Source organism: Solea senegalensis, linkage group LG15 (assembly GCF_019176455.1).
Source record: "Solea senegalensis isolate Sse05_10M linkage group LG15, IFAPA_SoseM_1, whole genome shotgun sequence".
Classification (NCBI taxonomy): domain Eukaryota; kingdom Metazoa; phylum Chordata; class Actinopteri; order Pleuronectiformes; family Soleidae; genus Solea; species Solea senegalensis.
This window is the reverse complement of record NC_058035.1, coordinates 2,754,808-2,778,896: the sequence shown is the minus strand read 5'-3', so window position 1 is coordinate 2,778,896 and position 24,089 is coordinate 2,754,808. Positions and strand designations below refer to the sequence as shown.

At 41.4% G+C, this 24,089-nt stretch overlaps 1 protein-coding gene across 5 annotated transcripts in view; it reads right to left on the bottom strand.

Annotated features, from left to right (window-relative positions):
• LOC122781617 (protocadherin-15-like) overlaps positions 1-24,089 on the bottom strand; it is a 266,246-nt gene that overhangs the window by 98,661 nt on the left and 143,496 nt on the right. For all 5 annotated transcript variants that reach the window (XM_044045416.1, XM_044045417.1, XM_044045413.1 and 2 more), the window contains 6 exons: positions 22,305-22,511; positions 18,579-18,713; positions 11,363-11,512; positions 9,168-9,361; positions 7,163-7,295; positions 6,228-6,307 (listed from right to left, as the gene is read on the bottom strand). In XM_044045416.1, coding sequence (XP_043901351.1) covers positions 6,228-6,307; positions 7,163-7,295; positions 9,168-9,361; positions 11,363-11,512; positions 18,579-18,713; positions 22,305-22,511 — 899 coding nt within the window. The remainder of the gene's footprint in view (positions 1-6,227; positions 6,308-7,162; positions 7,296-9,167; positions 9,362-11,362; positions 11,513-18,578; positions 18,714-22,304; positions 22,512-24,089) is intronic.

Here is a 24,089-nt window from a genome sequence, read left to right as displayed (position 1 = left end):
AAGTGACATAGTATGATGATGACACAGTATGATACAGTAAGATAAATAAGATGGGAAATGTACAATGTGATGCATCCAATACCATACATGCTATTAGAAGATAAAATAAGATTAAATGTAGTAGGTTTTCTTCTCATATCTGTGGGTGTAGGGGGCCACTGGGGTCCTCGGTATACAATCGTAAAAATATGGGTCTTTCAGAGAAAAGGCTGGGAACCACTGATCAGGGTCAAAGAAACAGACCAATCGCTTTGAGTAAAAAAAGAAGCTTCACCTCTCATCCAAAAGGCTTTTTTTAAATTCTCGAGGAATTCGACTCGTAATCGATGACATCCTCGACATAGTCAAGCGAGACCAGTCTTCCACTTGCAAGGACTCACTTAACATCCTCCCTTTCTTGAACACAACTCGCACAGAAGCCAACACGTGTGATGACTGGCAGTTCAAGAGGGCAAACGCATCTCTCAGGAAAAAGAAGAAGAAGAAGAAGCAAAAACTCCATAAAAATGCAGTGCACATATCCTTCACAGAGTGCTGGCACTCATGTTTATTTATACATATGCACACGAGTGGAAAATAGACGCCTCTGTGTGCAACAAAGCCAAAGAAGGAGGTGGGGGGGGGGTGTGTTTGATGCGAATGTGATAATGAAGATATGCTGCAATAATTGTTGTATTTTCAGTGTTAATGGTGATGATGTTGGTGGTGATTATGACAAGAATTAAAATGATTAATCTTTAACTTTGCCGGCCTGGAGAGTTAATTTCTCCCCCTACAGCTGGGCGACTGTAGTAAACCACACTTAAGCAGCTGGGTCTGAAAGGTTCACTGATCATGCATGATCGTGTCCTGCCTCCTCTCCGGCGGCGGCGGCGGCAGCAGCAGCAGCAGCAGCAGCAGCAGCCATCAGAAAAAGAGAAGATGTTGCCACACAGACATGCCGCCTGTTAACGGTATCATTTAGTGACTGTGGTCTCTCCATCCCAGTCAAACTAATGGCTGATGTTTCATTCCACCCAGATTTGTGCCTCTATATGGTAAATTGGACTTTATTCCGGAGTGACACGAATGCATTACCTGAGGGAAAATCGGTCCGCATTAGCAGCGGAGTCAGAGTTGCACTTCTGAGAAGTGATTTGGATTAAGACACGTATTTAGGCAAATGAGATTGAACAGGAAATACCAACTCTGCCTGATGAAATGACAAGACATGGGCTGAGAGCTAAGGGAGGTAGAGTGGGGAGAAAGGTCAAGAAGGGACAATGTTGGATAAGAGTGTGACGAAAGCTTGTACCAGTGGAGAAAGAGTGGACTACGAAAGCCAGTGGCAACATTTCAATGCAGTAGCTGGTGTTTAACTAGAGAAGAAGTAGATACGCCAATTTTTATTACAACATGCATCATTTCAATACTTTACACTAATGGTTCTTTGCCATTAAAGAGTTCTAGCACTACTCGACTTTTTCCATTATTTCATAGACAAGTCTGCAGATGCCACAGTTTTGGCCAACTACAGAATCTCTCCAGAAAAAGTCGTACTGGGCAGGCTAACCTGTTTACTCATTCACTTGTGGCATGAATTTGTTTATCTTTGTCTTCTTTTTTGCCTTTGGTTATTTATTCAGAACTGACTAATTGTTTGATGTCTCACAACGCCCTCGCCAAGACAATCATCTACCAACTGGAACTCAGAGCCACAAGTTATAGAGCTAATAAGAGATGGACTCCGGTTCAGGTGTTTGTATGACTGAGATGCCGCTAAAAAAAAAAAAAATTAAAGCTTTGGCTTCAATGGTGATTTCAATGGTGAGTTTATATTTTAGAGAGGGCTGTGTATTAGATGTTAAATCACTGACCTGAGCCTGCAGGACATGTTGGGATAAAAGATATTATTAAAACAGTTTATTCACTTGCCCTGTTCTTAAATTCATTTGCTTTGAATCCGCCTTTAATCTTTAATATTCTGCAAATATTTAATTCATTTGTAAGTTCTTATTCGTTTCTTTTAAATGAGCTTTTTGTTGTTCTTCTTATTGAGCCTAATTGTGCCTTGCCATGCCTAATTTATCAACGTTAGAAATGATGATGATTAGCTCCCCCTGCACTTGTTTGCTTAATTTCACGACCAACAACAACCAACAGTGATGAAAGGTAAGAACCATTCAGGAAGTGAATGCAGGGAACTGCGTCATTGTTTCCAAACTCTGCATTTTTTTGCCCGTCTAAACTAAAATGCAGCCGTGGAGTTTTTGCGAAACAAAAACTGGGTAATAAGTGTTTTTTTTTGTTTGTTTTTAAACTCATCTATTTTTAGGGTTCTTGTAAGTCAGGGTAAAGTGGAGGACAGGTGTATCCAGAGCAGAATTTAAATGCATATTACATTTATATGGTAGTGTGCTAGTAGTAGTAGCCTTAAACTGTAAGCCTGCTCCTGCAGGTTTGTCAGTTATTGGTGTAATTCTCTGGTCACTGACAAACTCACAGCCACTAATTCAACGGTGCTTACTGCCTGCAGCCATAACGCTTAAGTGAATATGAAGCGTTTTCTATCCTTTGAGGAGAAACTGCCTTAATTTTTGGGGGGAATTATAGACTCGAGGGCTCATTTTTCATATGAGCTTAATTGAACAAGCTCCATACGGAGATCGAATCTGATCATGCGGCAATGGAAGCAAAAAAAAATAAAAAATAACATATCCTCACTGAATCACGCTGGAGTCGTGAAGGGCTGAGAAATGAGAACGTGAAGCGAGTGTTGCACACTCATCAAGTGTATCAGCTAATCAGGCTTTGATTCATAGCGTGCTCTTTGGGCACCTACTTATGAAAAGGTTGCTGAATGAACTTGTGATATTTCTGACTGCCGCGCAGACAATGAGCTGAAGAATGCGCGGATCTACTTCAAACAAGATTTCGCTCATATCTGCTTACAGAGATTACACTGGCAATGCAAACAATGGCGGTTCTCTATTACTTTGTAATGTGTCACCCTGCGATGACGGAAAAGCCCAGTTTCATCCTCCACCGGGTAACTTTTGCTGTGGTTCTTACGGCATTGGCACCAAACAAATGCACCGAACATGCATTCACACCATACTTGATCTGTTTTTCCCTTGTGTACGATTACATCATCACTGTGTGGAGAGCATGAAGGAAGGACAACATACCAGTGAACAAAAGGAAACAAAGCACATGCCGTGGTCTCTGGAAGAGGAAACGTCGGAGCATCCGTTGAATTACATGAGATTTAACAGAAGAAAAGCTCTGTTAGCCCCCTGTCGTATTAACCTCTGCTCACAACGTGCCCGCAGTGGATGACGTAGCGGTGGTAGAAGCCTTAATTACGCTTCACTGATGTGAATGTGTTGGCTGCTTGGGTGTGAAAGTGCAAGAGAGCAATAAAAACAAATAAATAACTAAAGGAGAGAAGGGCAACGTGTCGGCGGCGGTACGTTTTACAAGGTCTCAATCAATTATTTATGTGTCATATTTTTATGCAGTGATACTGCAGGAATTCTATGAAGCGCTCTATTGATATGGAAATATTGTGGTTTTGTGTTGTATCTGGGCCTCTGACCATTAGTTGGCAGCAGGTCTTTGACCCTTTCTTTCCTCTCCTCTCACTGGGCAAAGAAAAGGCTATATTATTTAGAGCTGGGCGATATGAACTAAAAGTCATATCTCCATTATAGCATGTTAGATCAAATGTTTTCCAGAGGCAAACCCTTTTTAAAAATAAACAGTCCATTAGAAGTTTAAGCCACATGCCAAATGCTCCTTGAAAAAATAAAACAAATCTCTTTCCTGCATGACAATAATATACAGTAACTAATTCATATTTAACACCGCTTGTTGATATGATAATTAAATAATGTCTTATATTTTATTATCAATAATGACAACTTTGGGCTTCCATATGTCCAAAAGTGACTGACCGTAATGGAAAATAAACTCTATAGTGTGTGAACTACTAACCAGCTAGTTCCCGCCTCCTCAGCAAGAATTGAACGATAAATCTACCACACCAAGAGAGGCGGGACTTAAGGCAGAACAGCCAATCATTAGCCGGTGATTGGCACTCAAAGCTGGTGTCATGTTTGAGGCAACGACAGGAGAGGGAGGGGGAGAGGAGGCTTATTTATGCTGACGATATTATGATGTTTATCTAAAATAGCCTATATTGGTTTTCATTATTGCCAATTAACAGCCCTACTAAACAATTTCCTCCTTCAAATTTCTGACAAAGGTTGGATTGATGATTGATTAATGACGTCTGGTTGATTAAACAACACCTGATGGTCTTGCACAATATTTTCCAAAAAGCATTCTAGTGGCTCAATGAATGCATACAAGAAATATCCCTCCATAAATAAATAAATACATTTCAAGTTGAAGAAGAGTAAAAAGAGAAATACAGGGACATAGTTGCTGCAACATGGCTCCTCTTTGCCTCGCTGGAAGCCTTAGGATGGAGACAAAAGAAGCTTTAATCAATTAGTAAGAAACGTGTCTGGCAGGGTCCTACACTTTCACTCTCCTCGTGCCTCCTCTCTCCTTATTTGCTTGCTTATTTAAGGGAAGTGGACAGAACACTTTAATATTTTATGCCTATGCCCTTGCTTCCGAGCAATGGTCTTACTGAGGTGGGTTTCTGAATTGCTGATGTTGATTATGAGAGGTAAGGTAACATGTTTGTGTCTTTTTGCCTCTGCCGAAAATAATTGGTCCTTAATACTCTGGCTTTCTGTCAGACAGCAACAACACAAAAAAAAAAAAGCTCATATGAGGATGAATGAAGAGGAGAGAAGCAAACTCCAGTGGAAGAATAAATCATATTCTGTGTGATTATATTCTCCACACATGTTCGTCTTCTGAGATACAAGTCAGCTCCGCCTATGAGCTTCTGGCAACTCTGGCCTAATTGCCCTGGCTCTGTAAAAATTCTTGTTTCTGATCATTTTTCCTTTCGCATACATAGTCGGGCTACAGCAGTTCAGAACTCTTCAGATTCCGAATGTACACAGAATTCTATTAAAATGGTGTTTGAGATGACTTTTAAATGTATAACTATTAACAAAGAGCAAACCTCCAGGATACTTTTACTGACGTATAGCAACAGTTCAGTAACATGTTGAAACACAGAGGTCACACAATTCCATCATGCTAACCACCGTGAAGTTTTACCAGATCACCAAAGATCCCAGAAGACATCAGAGTTGGATCACTGCTATAAAAAGTGGCTACGTGGCAGGAAAAAGGAAAGGAATTGGGCTCATAATTGGAAGGTTACTGGTTCAAGGGCTGGGGTGCCCCCCCTGAGCAAGGACCCCCAACCTCCCATTGCTTCCCGGGTGCAGATAAGTGCTGCCCACTGCATCACAGGTTACTAATTCAAACTGCCTTGTTTATTTTCAAAACGTAGGGAAAGTTTATCAGAAAGTTGAAGATGTCCGAGTGCTTCCGTACTCTCCGTGGATTTCAAATGCACAGAGAAAGTGGCACCGATTGCCTCTGATTTTTTTTTTTTGCACGGCAGTGTAAACAAACCGGGTCACGTGGCGCCTCTTGGAGCTCTCGACATCTGTTCCGGCTGGAGTACGTCTTTGGCCCCATTCAGACCCGGTATAAACATCCATCTCACTCAGATGGAGGTAGATAGATGTGCTTTTCCACTCAGTTCATTGTTTTCGGTGCCAACAGCAAGTGCCAGCGTTCATAAACAACATCATGTAGTAAATTGCAAAATAAATCATCCGAACACAAGAAACGAGTAAGTCAGCGCAAACTCGACTCACTGCCGTCACATCTACACATCCCAACGCAAGATAATGATGATCACCAGACTTAAGATTACACTCCTTAACCCTAGACCCATGGTTTTGATCTTTAAAAATTCCTGTTTTTTATGGGGTGACACAATGTGAGGACCAGTCCACATTCCCATAATCCCCCACTTTATGAGCTTTTTGGGTCCACATGTACACCGTGTGTTAAAGTTCCCAGCTGAACCCACAGAGACACGAGATGAAGAACACAAACCCAGCGCAACTGTTTGCAACTATCTTCATTTGAAACATTCATTTGTCCCTTAACTCACACGCGGTGGTGCTGAGAGTATTTGGCACAGCCGTTCTCAAAGTCTGGAGCTCCCCCCTCCCCACAACCAGCCATTCATCTGGAGTGAGTCTTGGACGTCGCACCTGCACTTGAGCAGTAAGTGAACTTACGTTTCAGAGAGGTTGAAGACCTTCTGGGAATCCCCGCTCACAATGTGGTAGGTGATGGGGTCATTTTCTCTGTCTGTGGCCTGGGGGGGGTAAAAAGAAGAAATAAATTGAAGGAGCAAGGAGCTTGAAGGTCATGTGGTGCCATTACAGCTAAAAGTACAAGCCAAGTTACGCAACGAGAAGACTGAAGTGGAGGAACAAGAGTTTCATAGTGTTGCCCAAAAAGCTTAAAGGGGCTTTATGTAAGAAATGTACAGTATATGCCATTAGCGATTGAGGCTGATATATTCACAATTAAAATTTTAATTTAAACTCTCTTTATGTGTCAGGCTTTTGCTCCAACCACTTGATAACGCAGCTCAGTGTGATTTGATACAGCACATAGCTTCACTACCCCATCAACAGACATTTAAATATAGATGGATAAAAGCAGAGAGAACGTTTAAAGTCCCTGTAAAGTGACAAAAATATCTCCAACAGAAATCCACCACTAACCACCTGACTAAATTTGAAATGTTGCACCTGCTGTTTTACAGGCAGGACTTTTAAATAAAGAGCCAGAGCTTTTCCAGTGTTTTTCTGTGTTTTTTCAGGACATCTGAAAATGCATCTCAGGAGCAGGAGCAGTTACTCGGGGCCAAACCGCTGGTAAAGCTCACTGAGGATTTTTATACATCGTTATATATCATTTTGGAGACTTTCCTCGACTGCATCTATGGGAATTTGTGTCCATTCATTCTGTAGAGCATTTAAGAGGACAGGCACTGATGTGGGACGAGAAGGCCCGGCTCACAGTTCATCCCAAAGGTGCCAGTCAAGTTCTTCTTCACTATAGTCCTGGCTTTGTGCACTGGGACACAGTCATTTAAAAAGAAACGAGCTGAGCAGCTGAGGGCAGATGCTGCGGATGTGATGCTTGTAGCACAAAAACTCACCTGCAAATTGAGTAGGATCGCTCCAATCCTCATGGCCTCGCTGATTTCGAGGTTGTAGGTGATGAGGGGGAAGCGCGGCGGGCTCTGGTTGTTGGGAGGCAGAACCTCGATGTACACTGTAGTTATGGAGCTCCTGGAGTAAGAAAAAAAAAAACTGACACCATCACTTCATCCCTGACAACCACGGAGAACCATAGCCACAGTGTGATGTACAACCTTCTTCATATATAATCCCAGAGCAAAGAAAGGATAAAGAGAAGAACAGGTCGCATTTCTGATAAGTGCCACGGTTATTTGTTTCACAATGGTATCACAAATAGATTTTTTTCTGTGTCAAACCATCATAAAAAATCCTTTCATGTATTTGATCAGCTCTCTTGAAATCTTTCTGCTTGTTCACAATAGAAAGAAATGAAAATGGAACCTGACGGCTGTGTTTAATATTCATTCATCGTGTGCGACATCTTTTGTTAAATGTCTGCAAAACAACCTTTCTACTGTATAATTATGTCAATCTGCAGCCTGCTGTGACTGGTTGTAAATAATTTCCATTGGATGTGTCTCTGTTAGTCTTTGTTTTGCTTGGTGACATAAATAATAGATCAATTATTTCCACCTCCGACAAGAATGTCTGATACTCCGACCTGAGGCTTCTGGCACATCGTGAGTCGTTTGATTGTCTAATGACAAGATGAAGAAGAGACATTTCATGACATGATTCCAGTGCTTTTTAACTCACAACAGCTCGTCAGAAATAGTGTTTCTCGAATATTAAAGCACAAAGGAATTTTCTGTGTCATTTCCATGAAAACACGTGAATCACTTTGAGCAAGTGCTGAATTAAAGAAAAACAACGCAAGCTGGGCACTCCAGCAAAGTGCAATCCTGAGAAGACACAAAATAAAACTCATGTCACAATCCCACTGGTTAAAAAAAAAAAACCTGTTTAAACCAGTTTTTGACAGGTGTGAACATATTTAATCCCTCTCAGGTTAAATGCACTCCTTTTCAGCTCGTAAACATTTCTTCTTCTTTATTAAACTTTATTAAAGCAGCAGGAAACAACAATATTTTTTTAAATTTCATTTGGACCAATTAAAAGATCATAAATTGTCTTCTTCCTCCAACTTCCTCATCTCTTTACGTGGATTCACCAGAGCTCAAAAATCCTGGATATACCTTTAATAACTTTAATGTGAAAGTGGCTTAAAAAGGTTATGTGTGAGACATACAACTAGAGTTTGAAATGGGTACTGCAGTCCAAAGGAGAAATAGTGGAGAGCACTATAGCCAGGGTTCCCACAGGTCCTTGAAATCTTTAAAAGTTCACACATTTCAAGGCCCGTTGAAAGTGATTGGATTTTGTGCAAGAAATAATTTAAGTTGATATTTAGGTAAATGTCTCCCTTGTTCGTTACTGATTCATGCCCTGCGTCACTTGATGTACAATGTTGTCATAATTGCTAGCATCGTTGTGGACACTGTCACCAAAGAAAAGACAATAACTTATCCAGATGCAGAGCGTGCTGCAAATCAATAAAAGTGGACGCCATCATGGACGAAGCGTTTGCCCTCCCATCTTAAGCTGTAGCAGCACATTCTGGCCTTGAATTTGAAGGGAATGGGTCCAGGAAAGTCCTTGAAAAGTACTAAAATTTGACATCAGTCAACGTGTGGGAACCCTGTAATTCCATTCTTTCCCAGAGGATCCAGTTCCTCATCAACCCAAAGTGGGAGTCACATTTGTTTGACTTTTCCACAACATTAACATAAACAGAATTTGCATGTTGTGAATCAAAACCTGTCTGTACCTTTGTTTGTTTCAGTGTAACATTTCCTTCATCTCTGATAACAAACCTCGGTAACTTTGTGACATAACATAATCCATTTCCCACATACGGCGTTTTCTTTTAAGTGTGAGCAAACTCCGAAGCATCCGTCTCTCCTGTGCGCCACATGAACCACGCCACAATAATAAACCTGTCACACCCGGCGGCTACCGTACCTTCTCTGGGTCTCCGGTGCATTGTCGGAGGCCTTGACTGTCAACGCGTAGGACCGCCCGACACTTAAAGTGACACCAGGTGCCACGGTGATGCGTCCGCTGCGATTATTAATGACGAAATCTCCCTGGGCGCCAGCGAGGATCTCATAGGTCACCAGGCCGTTCGCTCCCTCATCGGCATCTGCCGCTCTTAACTGAGAGACGAGAGGAGAGAGAAAGAAAGAATCACACGCTCACAATATGCAACTACACGTTATAAATGTACAAAGGTGTCGTTTTACAGTGTAGAAACGACAGTGTGGCGAAACACTTTTATCCATTTCGTCATCTGCGGTTTCGCAAGGGCAGAGTTGTGGGAGCGACTGTCAACTCGCCAACCTGGAATTTATATCGTCGCCCTGTTATTGTGTGTTGGACGCATGACCTTTGATTCATGTGTGGGTGGTGAACAAAATGGTTGACATTTAACTAACAGTACACTGTACCCACTCCTGACACTGACTTTTCCCGTTGGTTGCAGCTTCCTCGCGCTCCCGATTACAGTTTGGTTTCCTTAATGATCAATTAAGTTTGAAAAGGATTCAAATGAATCACACACACGGAAAAAAAAAAAAAAAGGATTTTATTCAAGCAGTAAGATTAAAGAGGGAAAAAAAAAACCATGTAATAAATCGTACAGAATCTGTTATCACATCAAATTAGGCCGACACCATTTTCTTCAAGCCAGTGATTTAGGGCATCCTGCTGCTTGTAATTATGAACCCTGTTGGTATAGTCGGCTTCATATCTCTTAGGCCTTCAAACTTTAATCCAAGCTACCCGGGCTTCGTTTTTCCATTAGCCTATGTTACAATAAAAAGCTGCAGCATCAAATAAGCAGCAGCAGCAGCAGCAGCAGCAGCAGCAGCAGCATCCTCGGGAAGTGGCACGGGGCTTTCATAAACTGCTGATAAAAATCGATTAAGCGGTCATACCAGGACTCTCTGTGACCCTTGGCCTCATTTCAGTGTAGGTGGAACAGCTTGCTTTTTTTTCTGTTAAAGACAGATTAAACTTGACCTTTTCAGTGTGTGACATTCTTCTGGAGAGGCTGCGCTGAAAGGACGGCTCAGCGGAAAGAGACGAGGCGATCGCGGCTGCTGCTGCTGCCAAACGAGAGACGACCACATGACGGAAGCCCCAACGTTTACAGACACAGTGGAAGCAGGTTAGAGGCATCACCTGCGTCCACGCTCCTATTGGACAATGTTCTTTCATACTTTTTTGGTTTATTTCCTTTTCAACGAGAACACAATTTACAAATCGTGCTCTCTTGAAGAAGAACTGAAACTCATGATTGAGACATTAACTCCTCAGGAATATGCTTACTGACGCCCACAGGCCTTAAATGGATGTCTTTTTAAACCAGCTGAGTTGCCCCCTATTGTCTATTTAACATATATTTATTTCCTGGTTGGCTAAAAGAGGACCTAGGAAGCCTTTTCTCCACTTTTTTAATATACAGTGCATGATTTGAGCAGTAGTGGGCCACACGGTTGGTGTAGTGGTTAGCACTCTTGCCTTTGCAGCAAGAAGAACAAGAAGAACAAGAAGAACAAGAAGAACAAGAAGAACAAGAGCCTTTCTGCATGGAGTTTGCATGTTCTGCGGGTTTTCTCCAGGTTCTCCAGCTTCGTCCCACAATCCAAAAACATGCAGATTTGGGGATCAGGTAAATTGGATGTGGAGGATACATGGGTTAGCACGGGGTTAGCATGATAGAGAAGAAAGTAAAAGGATATCGTGACCTTTTAATCCAGTGCACTCGTGAAAACAAAATTAAAAATGTTCCCAGTCCATGAAAAATAATCACAACTGAATCGTGTATTAAACCTTTCTATGGTGAATGGTTGCAAAATTCAAGTCATGATCTGCTGGTAGGTACGGTGAGGATGCAGATAAAAAAAACATTTTTCACTGATTTGTCTGCCATGACTGGAGATGAGTTGGAGGAAACTGTTCCCAGGTTTTTCCCTGTCAACACGGCGCTCCGGATTGTTGCGGTTATTTGCTTTGGGGCGAGAACGACTGTGTGTGACAGATTTCCGCGTGACGGGGACAAAGACGCCGACATGCAGCGATGCGCCGAAACAAGAGGAGGAGGAAGAGGTAGGAGGGAAGGAAGGAAGCAAGGAAGGAAGGTTGGATTGGTTTACCTGGAGTACCGTCTCCCCCGGCTGCATGTCTGTGAAGACTTCAACACTGTAGGAGACCTTAGCGAACGTGGGCGTGTTGTCATTGGCATCAAGGACCAGGATGTTGACAGTTACGGGGCTGCTCAGCTGGACGCCGTCTGATGCCATCATCTGTGAATACACAAAAAAAGGGGAAACGCACATCGTCGCTTAAGTAACTATAGATAACGTCGACTGCAACACTGAAATAAAGTCACATCCACTTTCATGTGTTACTTGTTCATTCTCTTAATGCAACAAGAACACGATGAAAGATATGTGTAAGGTGCGTGTTTCTCTGCCTCAGAGGACGATTGGATTTGTATCTAGACAAATAAGGCTATGATGTAATTCTTTTTTAATTATGGATCAATTCAATTCGACTCTGTATGATTCAGAGCAACTCCCTAATGAAGGTTTGAGGCTATAACTTGGGGGTAAGTATGTATTTCATAAGGTTTGTGATTGGATATTCATGCAGGTCCCTCTGAACGCTCGGGAGTCGATGGAAATGAGACGTCAGATAAACTGGCTGAAGAAAGCAGTGGCCAGGGAAATATAGAGTGGATCAAAGGTTTGTCTAGGAAAGGAAAGGATGAGTGTGTTAGTGTGTGTGAAGCAAATGTGTTGAGACAGTGGCAAGAGGAGATGGAACAGAAGGGGGCGGGCATTAACACTCTCTGCAATCTTCTGTTAGAGCTAAGTAGCTTTCAATGAAGTCAATCAGAAGGGATGAGGTTTATCCTAACTAGAGACTGAGAATGTGGATTAAACAGCTATATGAAAACTATGGGATATGTATAAATCCCATAAATATACATATATATATATATACATATACTGTATATAAATATGTATATATATACATATATATATACATATATATGTATATATCTATATAGCTTTTCAACATTTTTAATCCTGACAAAGCTACAGATTAGTCAATCCAGTCAAGACGCAGGACCACACAATTCAGGGAGGAGATTCCAGGGATTTGGGATCTCACAGAAACATGATTTTTAACGCGTCGGCGTTGTCAGTCAATTGCCGTTGTGTGTGCAATATTTCGTGCTAAGATGTGTCCGCTTAATCCCTCACACTACGGGATCATTTGGCCAGATAATCTGTTCAAACCAACCTACAATCTGGCCAATTATCCCCTAGTGTGGGGCAGGTGTTTAACTGCAGGTTCACACGTCATTTGTGAAATACCAAACTGTAATTGTGACAAAAACAATGTTAGGCCTCAAGTATTAAGTCTACACCTGTGTCCAGAATATCAAAATTAAACGGCAGTTTAGACACATCCATTTTCTAATTTACAACATCTAAAGCTTTTCAGCCAAATCATTGCTACTTAGTAAGGAAGTAAGGTAACAAAGAAACACACAATTATACATTTAATCTCCAAGCACAACAGTGTAAAGAGTTTTGAGTAATGCGACAGCAAAGCAGCCTTGTTCAACCAATTCATGTTTGTATCTTTAAAACAGTTTTCTGATTCGGAATATTCAGTTTCTTCATCGCTAATATGTTGTGTACAAGCGCTTCTGAAAAAGGCAGTTACTGCTCTTTTATTCGTCACTGGTGGCTGTGATACTTTGAGGGAGATGGAAAGTGGTGCCAGGCAAACAACAACAATCACAGACACGTGGAGGTAAACAGATGTGAACTATAACTGTGGCAGGAGACAAAAATACATGTTTTTCTGTTTTTCTCTCCCACGAATAAAAATATCCATTCTTAGAACTCAAATGGAAACTTTCCGGTTATGGCGTGCATCAGGAGGATGCCTCCAGGAGCGGGTAAACATTCCCAGTAAAGGTGCTGGACATAAACACATGATAACATATACAGTATGAGAACAACCCACGCTGGGTTTTTCTGCGCTGCTTTTCTGCAGCCACAGCCTCAATCAAGAGATGCAAGGAGGGGAGGAAGTTTGACTTCCCTGACTCATACATGCATGTGCAAGTGCGGCCACATATCTTTGGAAAAACACGGAATATATACAGTCATCTGTGTCCCACCTCCACCTCTGTCTCACACCGACAGAAACATTAACACAAAGGCTACTTTTTTTATCTTAATTGCATCAGAGTTCTTTCTCTTAATCTCTCTCTGTGGGTCAAGATGTGCAGATTAATTATGATGTTAATTTGATGCTACACTTTCTTTCCAGGGGCCACACGGTGGTGTAGTGGTTAGCACAACCCGGGTTCGAGCCCCGGTTGGAACGAGGGCCTTTCTGCATGGAGTTTGCATGTTCTCCCCGTGTGTGCGTGGGTTCTCTCCGGGTTCTCCGGCTTCCTCCCACAGTCCAAAGACATGCAATGTGGGGATTGGGTGAATTGGACACTCTAAATTGACCATAGGAGTGAGTGTGAGAGTGAATGGTTGTTTGTCTCTATCTGTGTGTGGCCCTGCGATGGACTGGCGAACTGTCCAGGGTGTACCCCGCCTATCGCCCGATGTAGCCGAGATTGGCACAGCACCCCCCCGCGACCCTCTGGTGGAGGATAAAGCGGTTAGATGATGACTGACTGACTTTCTTTCCAAAACTTCCCCGGTAAAGTGTGATCAGACATAATGGCAGTAAAGCTGGCCTACGTTTCATGTGCAACGTCAAGTCACTTCGTCTTTTATTGGTCAGTTTAATGAAAGTCTACAAAGTTCTGTGACTAGCACGGGTCGATTTTTTGCAAACCCACACCAGAAAAGTCAAGTGCCCTTCTGGCACCAACAACCATGTCACTTTGATTTAACAGCGTCAGAGTCGTCGTGATGGTTCAATGGCTTGTTGCCGGCAAGATTGGGAGCTGCCTCCACTGCCCCCTTCTGTCCGTTAGCGGAAAACCAGCCTTGTAAGCGCAGTACTAGACTCAGGCCTCGTGAAAAACACAAATCGCCAAACGACACTACGCACACATCCCCTAACCCAGTACCGACTATAAGATCAAGCGTTATTTTAGACGTTCATCACGTTCAACATATTCATGCATCTCTGGAACAATCCACCGATGTTGACACATGTTAGCGACACGTTATATTGTGTTTATTGTGTTCTTTTGTAACACCGGTACGTTGTTATTGCTTGCTGAATATAATAAAACGCGACTAAACCTTTATATTCACACTTTCCACGGCAACAAAATAATGAAAGGAAAAATAAATGAGTTTTCACATGCTGCCCATTGACTTAATTTATACTAATGACTGTACCATTTAATTTGTATGAATAATTGTAGCGAGACAAACAACACTTTATCATTATCAATACACTTTATAACATTAAACATGCATATTTACAGCTTTTGTGTCGAGGCAGCTATGGCAATTAAAACATCATATGTACATTTTCATACGGAGGGAAACAAGTTCAGCAAAAGCAACCATTTGAATATTGACTTTAAATCTCACAGTGAACGCCGCATCCATTTAAAGAAAGAAAAAAAAAAAAGCCAAGATGGCTGTGTGTTTTCAAAATGGATGGCGAAACTACACCAGATAAACTCTGCATATGTGGAATGAACATACAAAAATCTTCATTAACTGCTGGAGCTGATGTCCAAAGAGCCCCAGCCAGCCCAGACAAACGCAGATTACATCAGACCAGAATCAAGCCTCCACTCTCCGGGGAATCACTCCCACCGAGCTCACTGTTGATTTGCCAATGCTCTTTGATCCAAAGAAAGCAGCCGCTGTATTTCCCAATATGCCATAGCATCCCCTCTAAGCAAGTAACAAGAAAACAAGTTACTTTGGTGGGTCAGGTCTTGTTGACATCAATGTAACCGCAGTAATGCTGACGGAGAAAGAACACCCCGTATACATTAATCAGCCTCCGAGTCCTGATGGAACTTGAAGCCCTGACCTTTAAACTGCTGCTGATGATCCGGGAGGAGAGGTTTGACTTTAAATCTCACGGTGGACGCAGCATCCATTTTAAAGAGCCCGGGGAGCAATCAAAATGTAAAAAAGTTCAACACAGTCGCCACTGCAGAATGGAGGCACACGATCGGTTTTTGCTGTAAAGTGCATTCTGGGCGAGAAAGTATTGAGAAGGAAGACTGAAGTGAAAGTGAACAGTATTATTTTTATACGTCGCTTCCCCTTGTCTGATGGTCAAAGCAGTTGTTTTCCATGTAACTGAATCATTAGAATCAATTCATTAAAATGATTTGTTCAGTCCTTCATACATGACCCCTCTGACACAGTCACTGAACTGGAACACGGATGGACGGGTTGTGTTTGTGTCTTTAAATACACCAGACTCCTCTGTTAAATATAGAGATTTTACACGTTTCCTTTGCTAAATGTTGGAGATTAACGCATGTTTTCAGGATTTTTTTAAGTCTTTTAAACTGATCTACAGTTTGGCATTTTCTCTTCTGGTGACGACACTCTCTGACCAATCGGTGGCCGGCAGTCTGTTGACGTTCTAGTATCGACTCAGCTCACTTGAAACCTTGCCAGAAGAACCAGGTGAAACAAACCGAGTAGAGTCGAGTGGAGTGGCGCTGATTAGTGCTAGAACTGTATCATGGAAAAGCGCCATAATACTTTTCACCTTCAAATCAGGTACATTTTATTTTCTGGAGTCAGCCCTATTTTGTATTGGTTTTTTTTTGCGATTGTCTTTCTTCCAACACTGTAGTAAGGCAGTAGCAAACTCCTCATCCAAAGCACCTACACACTGGATTATAACAGAATCGACAGTGAACGGAATCATCATCGTCATCATCCCTGCTCTCTCTCCCCAGGAAATCCTCCCCACCGAGCTCACTGTTGATTTGCTGCGGCTGCTTTCTAATCCAAGGGAATCCTCCATGATGGAGGCAGCTGCTCTATTTCCCAAGATGCCTTTAAGCAAGTAACATAAGCACAAGTTACTTTAGTGAGTCAGCCATTAAAAACCATTAATAAGACTCAAAGAGTCCTCATGGAACCTGAAGGCTAGAGCTGGCACCGGTGATCCAAGACCTATAGACTAGCTCTCCCTCTGACTTTCTTTGTTTTCATATCAAACAACAGGATCCACTTCTACAGGATTCTGCAAGTCTGCAACATCCATATCTGATAGTATTATCTTTATATTATTACAGGGGCTGTCTAATTATTGTTTAGTTCCTTATGATGCTTAAAACTGTACTTTTTGCAATCCACGGCTATTTTAAGATCATGTTGACAGTGTAAACCATCCTTTTCCAATGTGTCTTGATCGGCAATGCTCAGAAATGTACCTTATTAATACATCTAAAGAAGTGGAATATGCCTGAGGTAAGAAAATGCCGACCTCAGAAAGGTTAATGTCTCAGCGTTTGCACTTTGCCAGTTTCTCTGTTTCATTCAAGCTGTGCATAAGTGTTGTGTGGACAAATTAACCTTTTATTATTATTATACTGAGCCCTTGTTAGTACCATCGTTTTTATATGTACACATTGTTACTTCTATTCATCTACTCTTATTGCTGCTGTAATTACAAATAAAATGTATATTATACACAATTGCTTTTGGCTGCTTCTGATTAAGGGTCACCTCCCTTTTCTCTCTATCCTCTCTATCCCCCACATCCTTCTACATCACACCTGCCACATTCATGTTCTCTCGCAGCACATCCATATTACTGAGGCGAGTCCGGTTGCCTATATCTACTCTATTAAAGATCCATATACCATCTCCTCAGCATTACTCATTTTCTCATGGCTGGCAGCTCCATCCCCAACACTCTCCTTCCAACATCCTCTTCATTTCCTCTCATGACGTGTCCACATCGCCTCCATGTTGCCACCGTCAGCTTATTATTACCAAACCTCTCCACATGTGCCGTCCCCTCTGATGCGCTCATGCCCGAGCCCGTCCGCCCTCATCACTCCACCATCACGGAACCTCTTCCCTGTCTCGTTAACGCCGCTGTCTCCGTTCCATACATCACAGCCGGTCGCACAACTGTCTTCTCTATCTTACCTTTCACTCTCGCTGGGACTTCACTGTCACATATGATTCCTGAAACCCCTTCTCCATCCGTTCCACCCTGTCAACGCTCTCTTACTCGCCTCGCCATCGCAGCCCTCATTTTTTTGTGCCACAAGTATGAAAACGAGATGATTCGGTTCAAGGTTTTTTTTTCATTACTATAAAGTGCAGTGTCCAGCATTGTTGGCCCACAGCAAGAATGTCACCAGTCTCCAGGCTCTCCGGTTTCCTCACACAGCCCAAAAACATGCAGATTGAATGGTTGTTCATCTCCATGTTTGCCCTGGTACCTGTCCAGGGTGTACCCTGCCTTTCGCCCTGTGTCAGCTATGATTACTGACCCTCACGTGGAAGATAAAGCATTAGCAAAAATGGATGGGAACAGACAAACACGACCATAGACAAAGTCGGTTTAGTGGTCGTTTGGCCACTATTAAGTAATAAATGAAAAAACGCCATCAGAGGTCATGAGTCAAACTGACAAACAGTCCAAGCTGCGTGCGTCAATAATGTTCTTCATGTCCAAAAAGGCTGGTAAATACAAATGAAGTAGCCGTCCGGTCAATCCGTGGCAAAAAAAAACAAAAACATAATATAATCCATTCAATCCAAAGACTCTGCAGCCCCAAATCAGATTTGACCAACTGTTCACATTGCTATATATAGCAAGAAGTCTAGTCTTCTATATGCATTTCTATAGTTAGAAGTAGTCTAAACAAAAGAAACAACATGGACAACAGAAGTCTGGGACTGTTTCTGTCCCAAATGGTGAAAATACGATCAGAATCACATTCGAAACCACCTCCATATTTGCTTTTATTGGATCTCAAACCAAATATTTGAGATCTCAAGCTACTGAGTAACTCCTCCATGCAGGAATATAAGATAAACTGAGGTTTTTAGCTCCTACAGAGGTAATTACAAGAAAGATTTCAGACATATAGACAATAACAAACATACAAATGGTTACATAAAATCTCGTATTTCTTTGACCTGAACAAACAGAGCCGACCCACCTTTGGGTGTGCATTTTTAGAGGGAAGTGAACCGTCTGCAGTCAGACTGCAGATAAAGGTCATATTGTTCTGTAACTGTCAGCTCAGCTTTGTTTCAGCAAAGTGCCTCTGTGTGTGGTGCCGACCTGTGTGAGTTCTAATAATATACATAAAAAGCACGGATGTAGGTCACGGGGATCCGCCGCCGTCTTGGAAAATTGACTTACCGTGAACGTGTAGGTCATCTGCATCTCGCGGTCCACAGGTTTGAGGAGCCTCAGGTAACGGATTAATCCGGTTGGGTTCAGGCCAAAGATCGTGGTGTAGTCATTCAAGGTAATCTTCACCATGGGGTCTTTTGTCTTCCAACATAAAGATATACAAAGAGGGAGGTGTTACTATGACAACAGGAGTGTTTCATCATTCCCTTTTCTTCCAAAGGTGCAGCTGTGGGACTGAAAAATCCGATCAAACAGTAACAATGTGATCCATTAGAGTTGGAAATGTAATCTCAACGGCATACCACTCACTTCAGTCTTCAGAAGAGCAAAACAAAGTAGAAGGTGGAAGTAGAAACCAGTGTGTTTGTAACAAGACGGTATCAATAAAGACGGGGGGAAAGAGGAAATGTTTCATGTCTAAATAAAATAGACCCATTATTGCTTTGGCTCCTTTGTCAGGAAAAATAGTGATTACATTAAGTAGATGTTAAAGGGGCTTTTACAGCTTTTATTTATCTTATCCAGATGCTGAAAGCATGTTTTATTTTTTTCATTTACCAAATCATTTACCAAAGAAGTGTCATCACTTGCTGTGGTTGCAACGCCTCGACAAATAAAATCCGCAGTCTATTGTTGTTCACTGCTTCGATTTCCGTCCATCAGCGAGTCCTCTCAATTATGGTTTCGGTAAACATCATGACTGAGTGGCTCATTGATTTTGTTATTTGTGTTTGCACTCCACTTTGATTTGTTAATCTCCTCCAGAGACTGAGTGAACAGATATTTTGAACGATGAGCTAAAGGCAGTGGTCATTTGTTTTTGTGTCTGTGCTTGTATTTTACCCATTTAAAGGTGCAGCGAGTAACACTCGGGAGGGTGCATGGGCAGAATTTGATGATAGGTTTGTTAGTTTGACAGAAACGGCATGGAGTGTAAACAATCTTTTTCTTTGCCGTTTTCAAATAATTCCCCATAAACACGACATTGTTTCAGGATAAATCTCCATAGCTGTAGCGCTGTATACGTTGCACCGTTAAACAGAGAAGACGAAGTTGATAAATAAAATGCCGTTTCAGAATCCCTAAAGCGCCATCTCCGTGTTAACCGAACGCCTCTCCGGCAAAAAAAAGGACGCATATACACCTAAACCTCTTTCTGTGTGGACGGCCCCTCAATAATCGCTTGGTTTTCGCCAATAATACGTCTTGTTTACTGAATGTACATTAGGGCGAGGGTTTGTGCTTTAACTAAGTCTGACATCTTGTACCGCCATGTTTCAAGTAGCCTCGGATGGACAAAACGAGCCAAAGCGTACATTACTTTTGTTACCTCCTTAGGAACTTTCCTCTTTTAAACTCTGACCTTGTCAGAAGTAGTAGTCCTCATGGAGACCATAACCTGGTCCCAATGAGGCAGAACCTCGTTTTTGAGGAGCTGGTCAAGTTTATGGCTAAGAATTGAATTGCAAGTTAGGTTAAGGTTAGGGTTAGACATGAACTAGTTTTGGATAATGCTTTTTTACCAGATGAATGGAAGTCAATGCAGTGTACCAGCAATGGCTGCAAAAAAAAAACTATGTGCAGAAATCATAAAATATCACTATTTTTTTTGGAAAATAAACTCTTCAGGAACAGAACATAACACTTCCATTACACTGCGGTGGGTGAACACACAAACACACACACCTGAACAATCACCCAGTTTGTTAACCGTGTCAAACAAATATGTCAAACACCCTCCACCCACTCCAATCTATTCATGAAAGTCTTTTGAAATATTAAAGCATTCAAAGAGTATTCAACGAGAGCGGTTGCATAAGTCTCCGCTCATGCAACAGTAAAAATCCACAGCAATAAAAAAAAAAAACACACAAAACATTAATGTATTTGCATATATGCAAATGATAAGCATTTGCATCTAAGGAGAACACAGCACGGCAAAACACACACACTCTTATTAGGGAGGGGAAAGTCAGTGCATCAGCCAGATTAATCCACATTGGCGCCCATCATTGCTGGAGACCTGCCTAGTTCTTAACTTGCATTAATGCAATTTTTAGATCACAAATAGCTTTTTTTCACAGTGTGATGCACACATTAACATTAGGGGTGGTGATCTGATCAGTACCAGCAAAATAAATAATAATAATATCGGCTAATAATTGTTTGTTTATTGGAATCTACTGAGCTTCAGATAGAGCAGCAGTAAAAAAAAAAAAGCTGTATCCAAATAAACAAAACACTGCATTGAGGGAAAAACAGCAAAACTCAGTAACTACTAATTAACAATATCCATGTTGACAATGTGCCACAGTGGGCAGCACCTTTTCAGTTTAAAACAAACAAAACTAAACAAAAAAACAAATGCTCTTCCTCTTCAGCACTGTTTAAAATGGAGATGAAGTAAATTGGCTCAAATCCTGTTCAAACACGGAGCAGTCTCATTCCAAATACGAGAGATAAAACACTAAACTAAATACTGTACGACACATATTACTGACTCGGGTTTGATTCAAAGCCATTAATCCATTATTTACTGAATTTGTGTCTTGTCCAGATGTAAATGGAGGCCAATTTTGAGCATTTAAGTGAGCACAGTGCAGGCGGTATTATGCAGGAAAAATATGGATATTAGATTAAACTGGTGCTCAATATTTAAAAATTAGATTAGGGGCAAAAACCTGGAGACATCCCTATGGAGGACTGCGGTGTGTGTGTGTGTGTGTGTGTGCATCTGGAAACAGCCCTTTTTACCTACAGGCGTATCACCAGGAGCCAGCTACAACAGGGAAAAACATACAGCAGGAAACAAAAATACTTGTTAACTAGGTGAGAAGAACACAATGACGTGAATAACTGTCGATGTATGATCTGAATATACTGTAATCAATTAACTAAAAACCTTCATTGTTCATGGATGAGATAAGTGTAGGGCTGCAACTTAATCTATGTGACAATAGTTTAAAAAATGTTGATTATATATGTTAGATATTTTAAAATGCTTTTGTGCTAAGTCCAAAATTCTACTATGAGCTAAACTAGCTAAACTAGGTGAACAAGACTGACATTTTTTTTTTAGAAAGAATGGGTGCATTTCACCAAAAAATAAACAAGGGAAACTAGTTGAACGCTTGCTTACTGGCTCTGAAGCATAGTAAAAGGTGTTGTGCTAACATGCTAAACAAATTAAGCACCGGTGCTACGTTAGCGTAGCTCATCAGCAGTAACAATAAAATACAGAAATCATTTTGTTGGCTAATTATGATGAACACGAGTCAGTCGAAACATTTGAACAGCTACTTATTTTATCCGAAATTCTCATTTGACTACTTACAACACCGCCTCCATGAAGGTACAGTTAGCTAAATAAACTGTGGGGCAAATCAATCATTCAGTTAAAAGATATCAGTTAAGCTAGGTTAGCTAAGTTAAGCTAGCATTAGTCAGCAAAATAAGTAATAAACTATTATCTTGTGACAGTTAACACAGCTTCCTGTTCTTTCTTTGACAATAGTATTACTAAAAGCTATAAAAGCACGTGAATGAGTTTGTAGTTGTGACTTTTCTATAAGTGTTTATTAGTTGCAGCCCTTCTTATATAAACTGGCTAATAGCAAAGTAACTGCTCAAAAGCACTGTCATTAAATTAGTCAAATACTCATAGAAACATGATAATTGTTTAAAAAGTATGGGCATAATGAAGTGCAGGTGTAATAAAAGGTCTTTCTCTACCTCCTCGATGTCATTGTCCAGAGCGATGATTCCCAGGGGCGTGGAGAGGTTGGCACTGGCTGAGATGGTCGTACCAACAGGGGAGGACTCGCTCACGTAGCCCTGATAGGTGGCAAACTGGAAATACGGCGCTTGGTTGTTCTCATCCAGGATTTCGATAATAAGGTCGGCGTAGGCCGGGAGGGGGTGACCGTTGTCCTGCTCAGCCTGGAAAAAAGAAGAGAAAAAAGGAAAGTCGTGGTCAGTATCTTTATTTTATTACACACAAAACTGAAAGCTAGTCGAGTGGAAATTTACAAAGAGGTACTAATAATGAGTTAAATCATGACAATGACAGTGATGTGCTCAAGATTAATGAGGCCCCTAATCTGCAGGCACAGACACATCCATCTATCCACATTGCTTATTCTTTGGGGAAATGGAGCCCATCCCAGCTGACACTTGGTGAGAAGCCGGGGACAAGTCACCAACCGTTCAGACCTGCAGGTCATCCTCTATTTTCATGTGCAAAAAAAGAGGAAACATTAACGTCGTTCCCGAGTGATCCAATCGCATGGAAGAATACATCCATACTACTCTGCTCCGGTGACAACCACACAAACCTGGCATTTTAAAGACCGGTCATTCATTCCATTTTTAGGCATGTTGATATGCATCCTCAGATCCAATCACAATTTGTTTTTTGTCATTTTTTGTCTGGGTTTTGTTTTCCTCATTTCCTCAAATGCCCTCTGACCCACTGCCATTTCAGCACCCATTATTTAATTTGTACCCACTGCAGAAATATTGTATTTCATGTTACAGCAGCGTGAGTAGACTTTCAGTTGCTCCTGCCTCTTCTTCAAACCTCTCTAAACTTGATTACGTAGACAAAGACACACGGGCAGCAGACACATTTGTACGGTTAGACCTATTAAAACATCTTTTTTCTTAATGCCAACAGATATAAAATCTCTGATGACGTCAGATCTGACCTCATATGGTCTCAGGAGACACATCCAGAAGACATTTTAATAGCAAGTATAAAGAGTCTTACTTTTAATAGGTTGTATCCGAATGGAGCCTCAAAGGCCCCAGTCAAGCCAGGATTCAAATCAAGAAGCGTTTCCGCTGTGAGGTGTCAGTGCCACCTCAACACTGTGCTGCCACAAGGCAGAAAAGTGTGATATATATCATTGTCATTTCAAATTACAAAAAAACCCTACATCGACTAAATTTAATCAAAGGTCCACTTAGAATTAAGCCTCAGTAATTACCAGAGCACTTACAGCAAACACCCTCATTTGTAGGAGGAGACAGTAATTAGTGGCTTGTGCCATTTTGTCAAACGGTTAACCAATAATTGAAAGAGGCTCTATGGAAATATTAAGAGGTGGGTAAATACTAAAATGAACCACTTAACTGGTCAAAGAGTATTCTAGCACTTGTTGTGTGCACACTCAGCTGAATTGATTTCACAGTTTCATTGTAATGTGCAAAACCTAAGAATAAACCGGAGAATTATCAGCTATGGCAACAAAAATCAAAGTTGACACGGCGTCATCTCTTCAGCATGTTAGTAAGATCGTCCAAAAACAGACATGTACCATCCAGCTGCTATACAACAAAACCCTTACGCTAAAAACAACCATGTATGGTAAATAGTGGGAAAATGCAAGGTTTTAACAGCCTTACAATAAAAGCAACTAACTTGTTTTACAGAGGTTTTACAGCCATTATTCATAATTGAAATTGTCAAATCTGCTCCAATTTCTTTTGACAGGAATTAACTGCACTTTGCACATG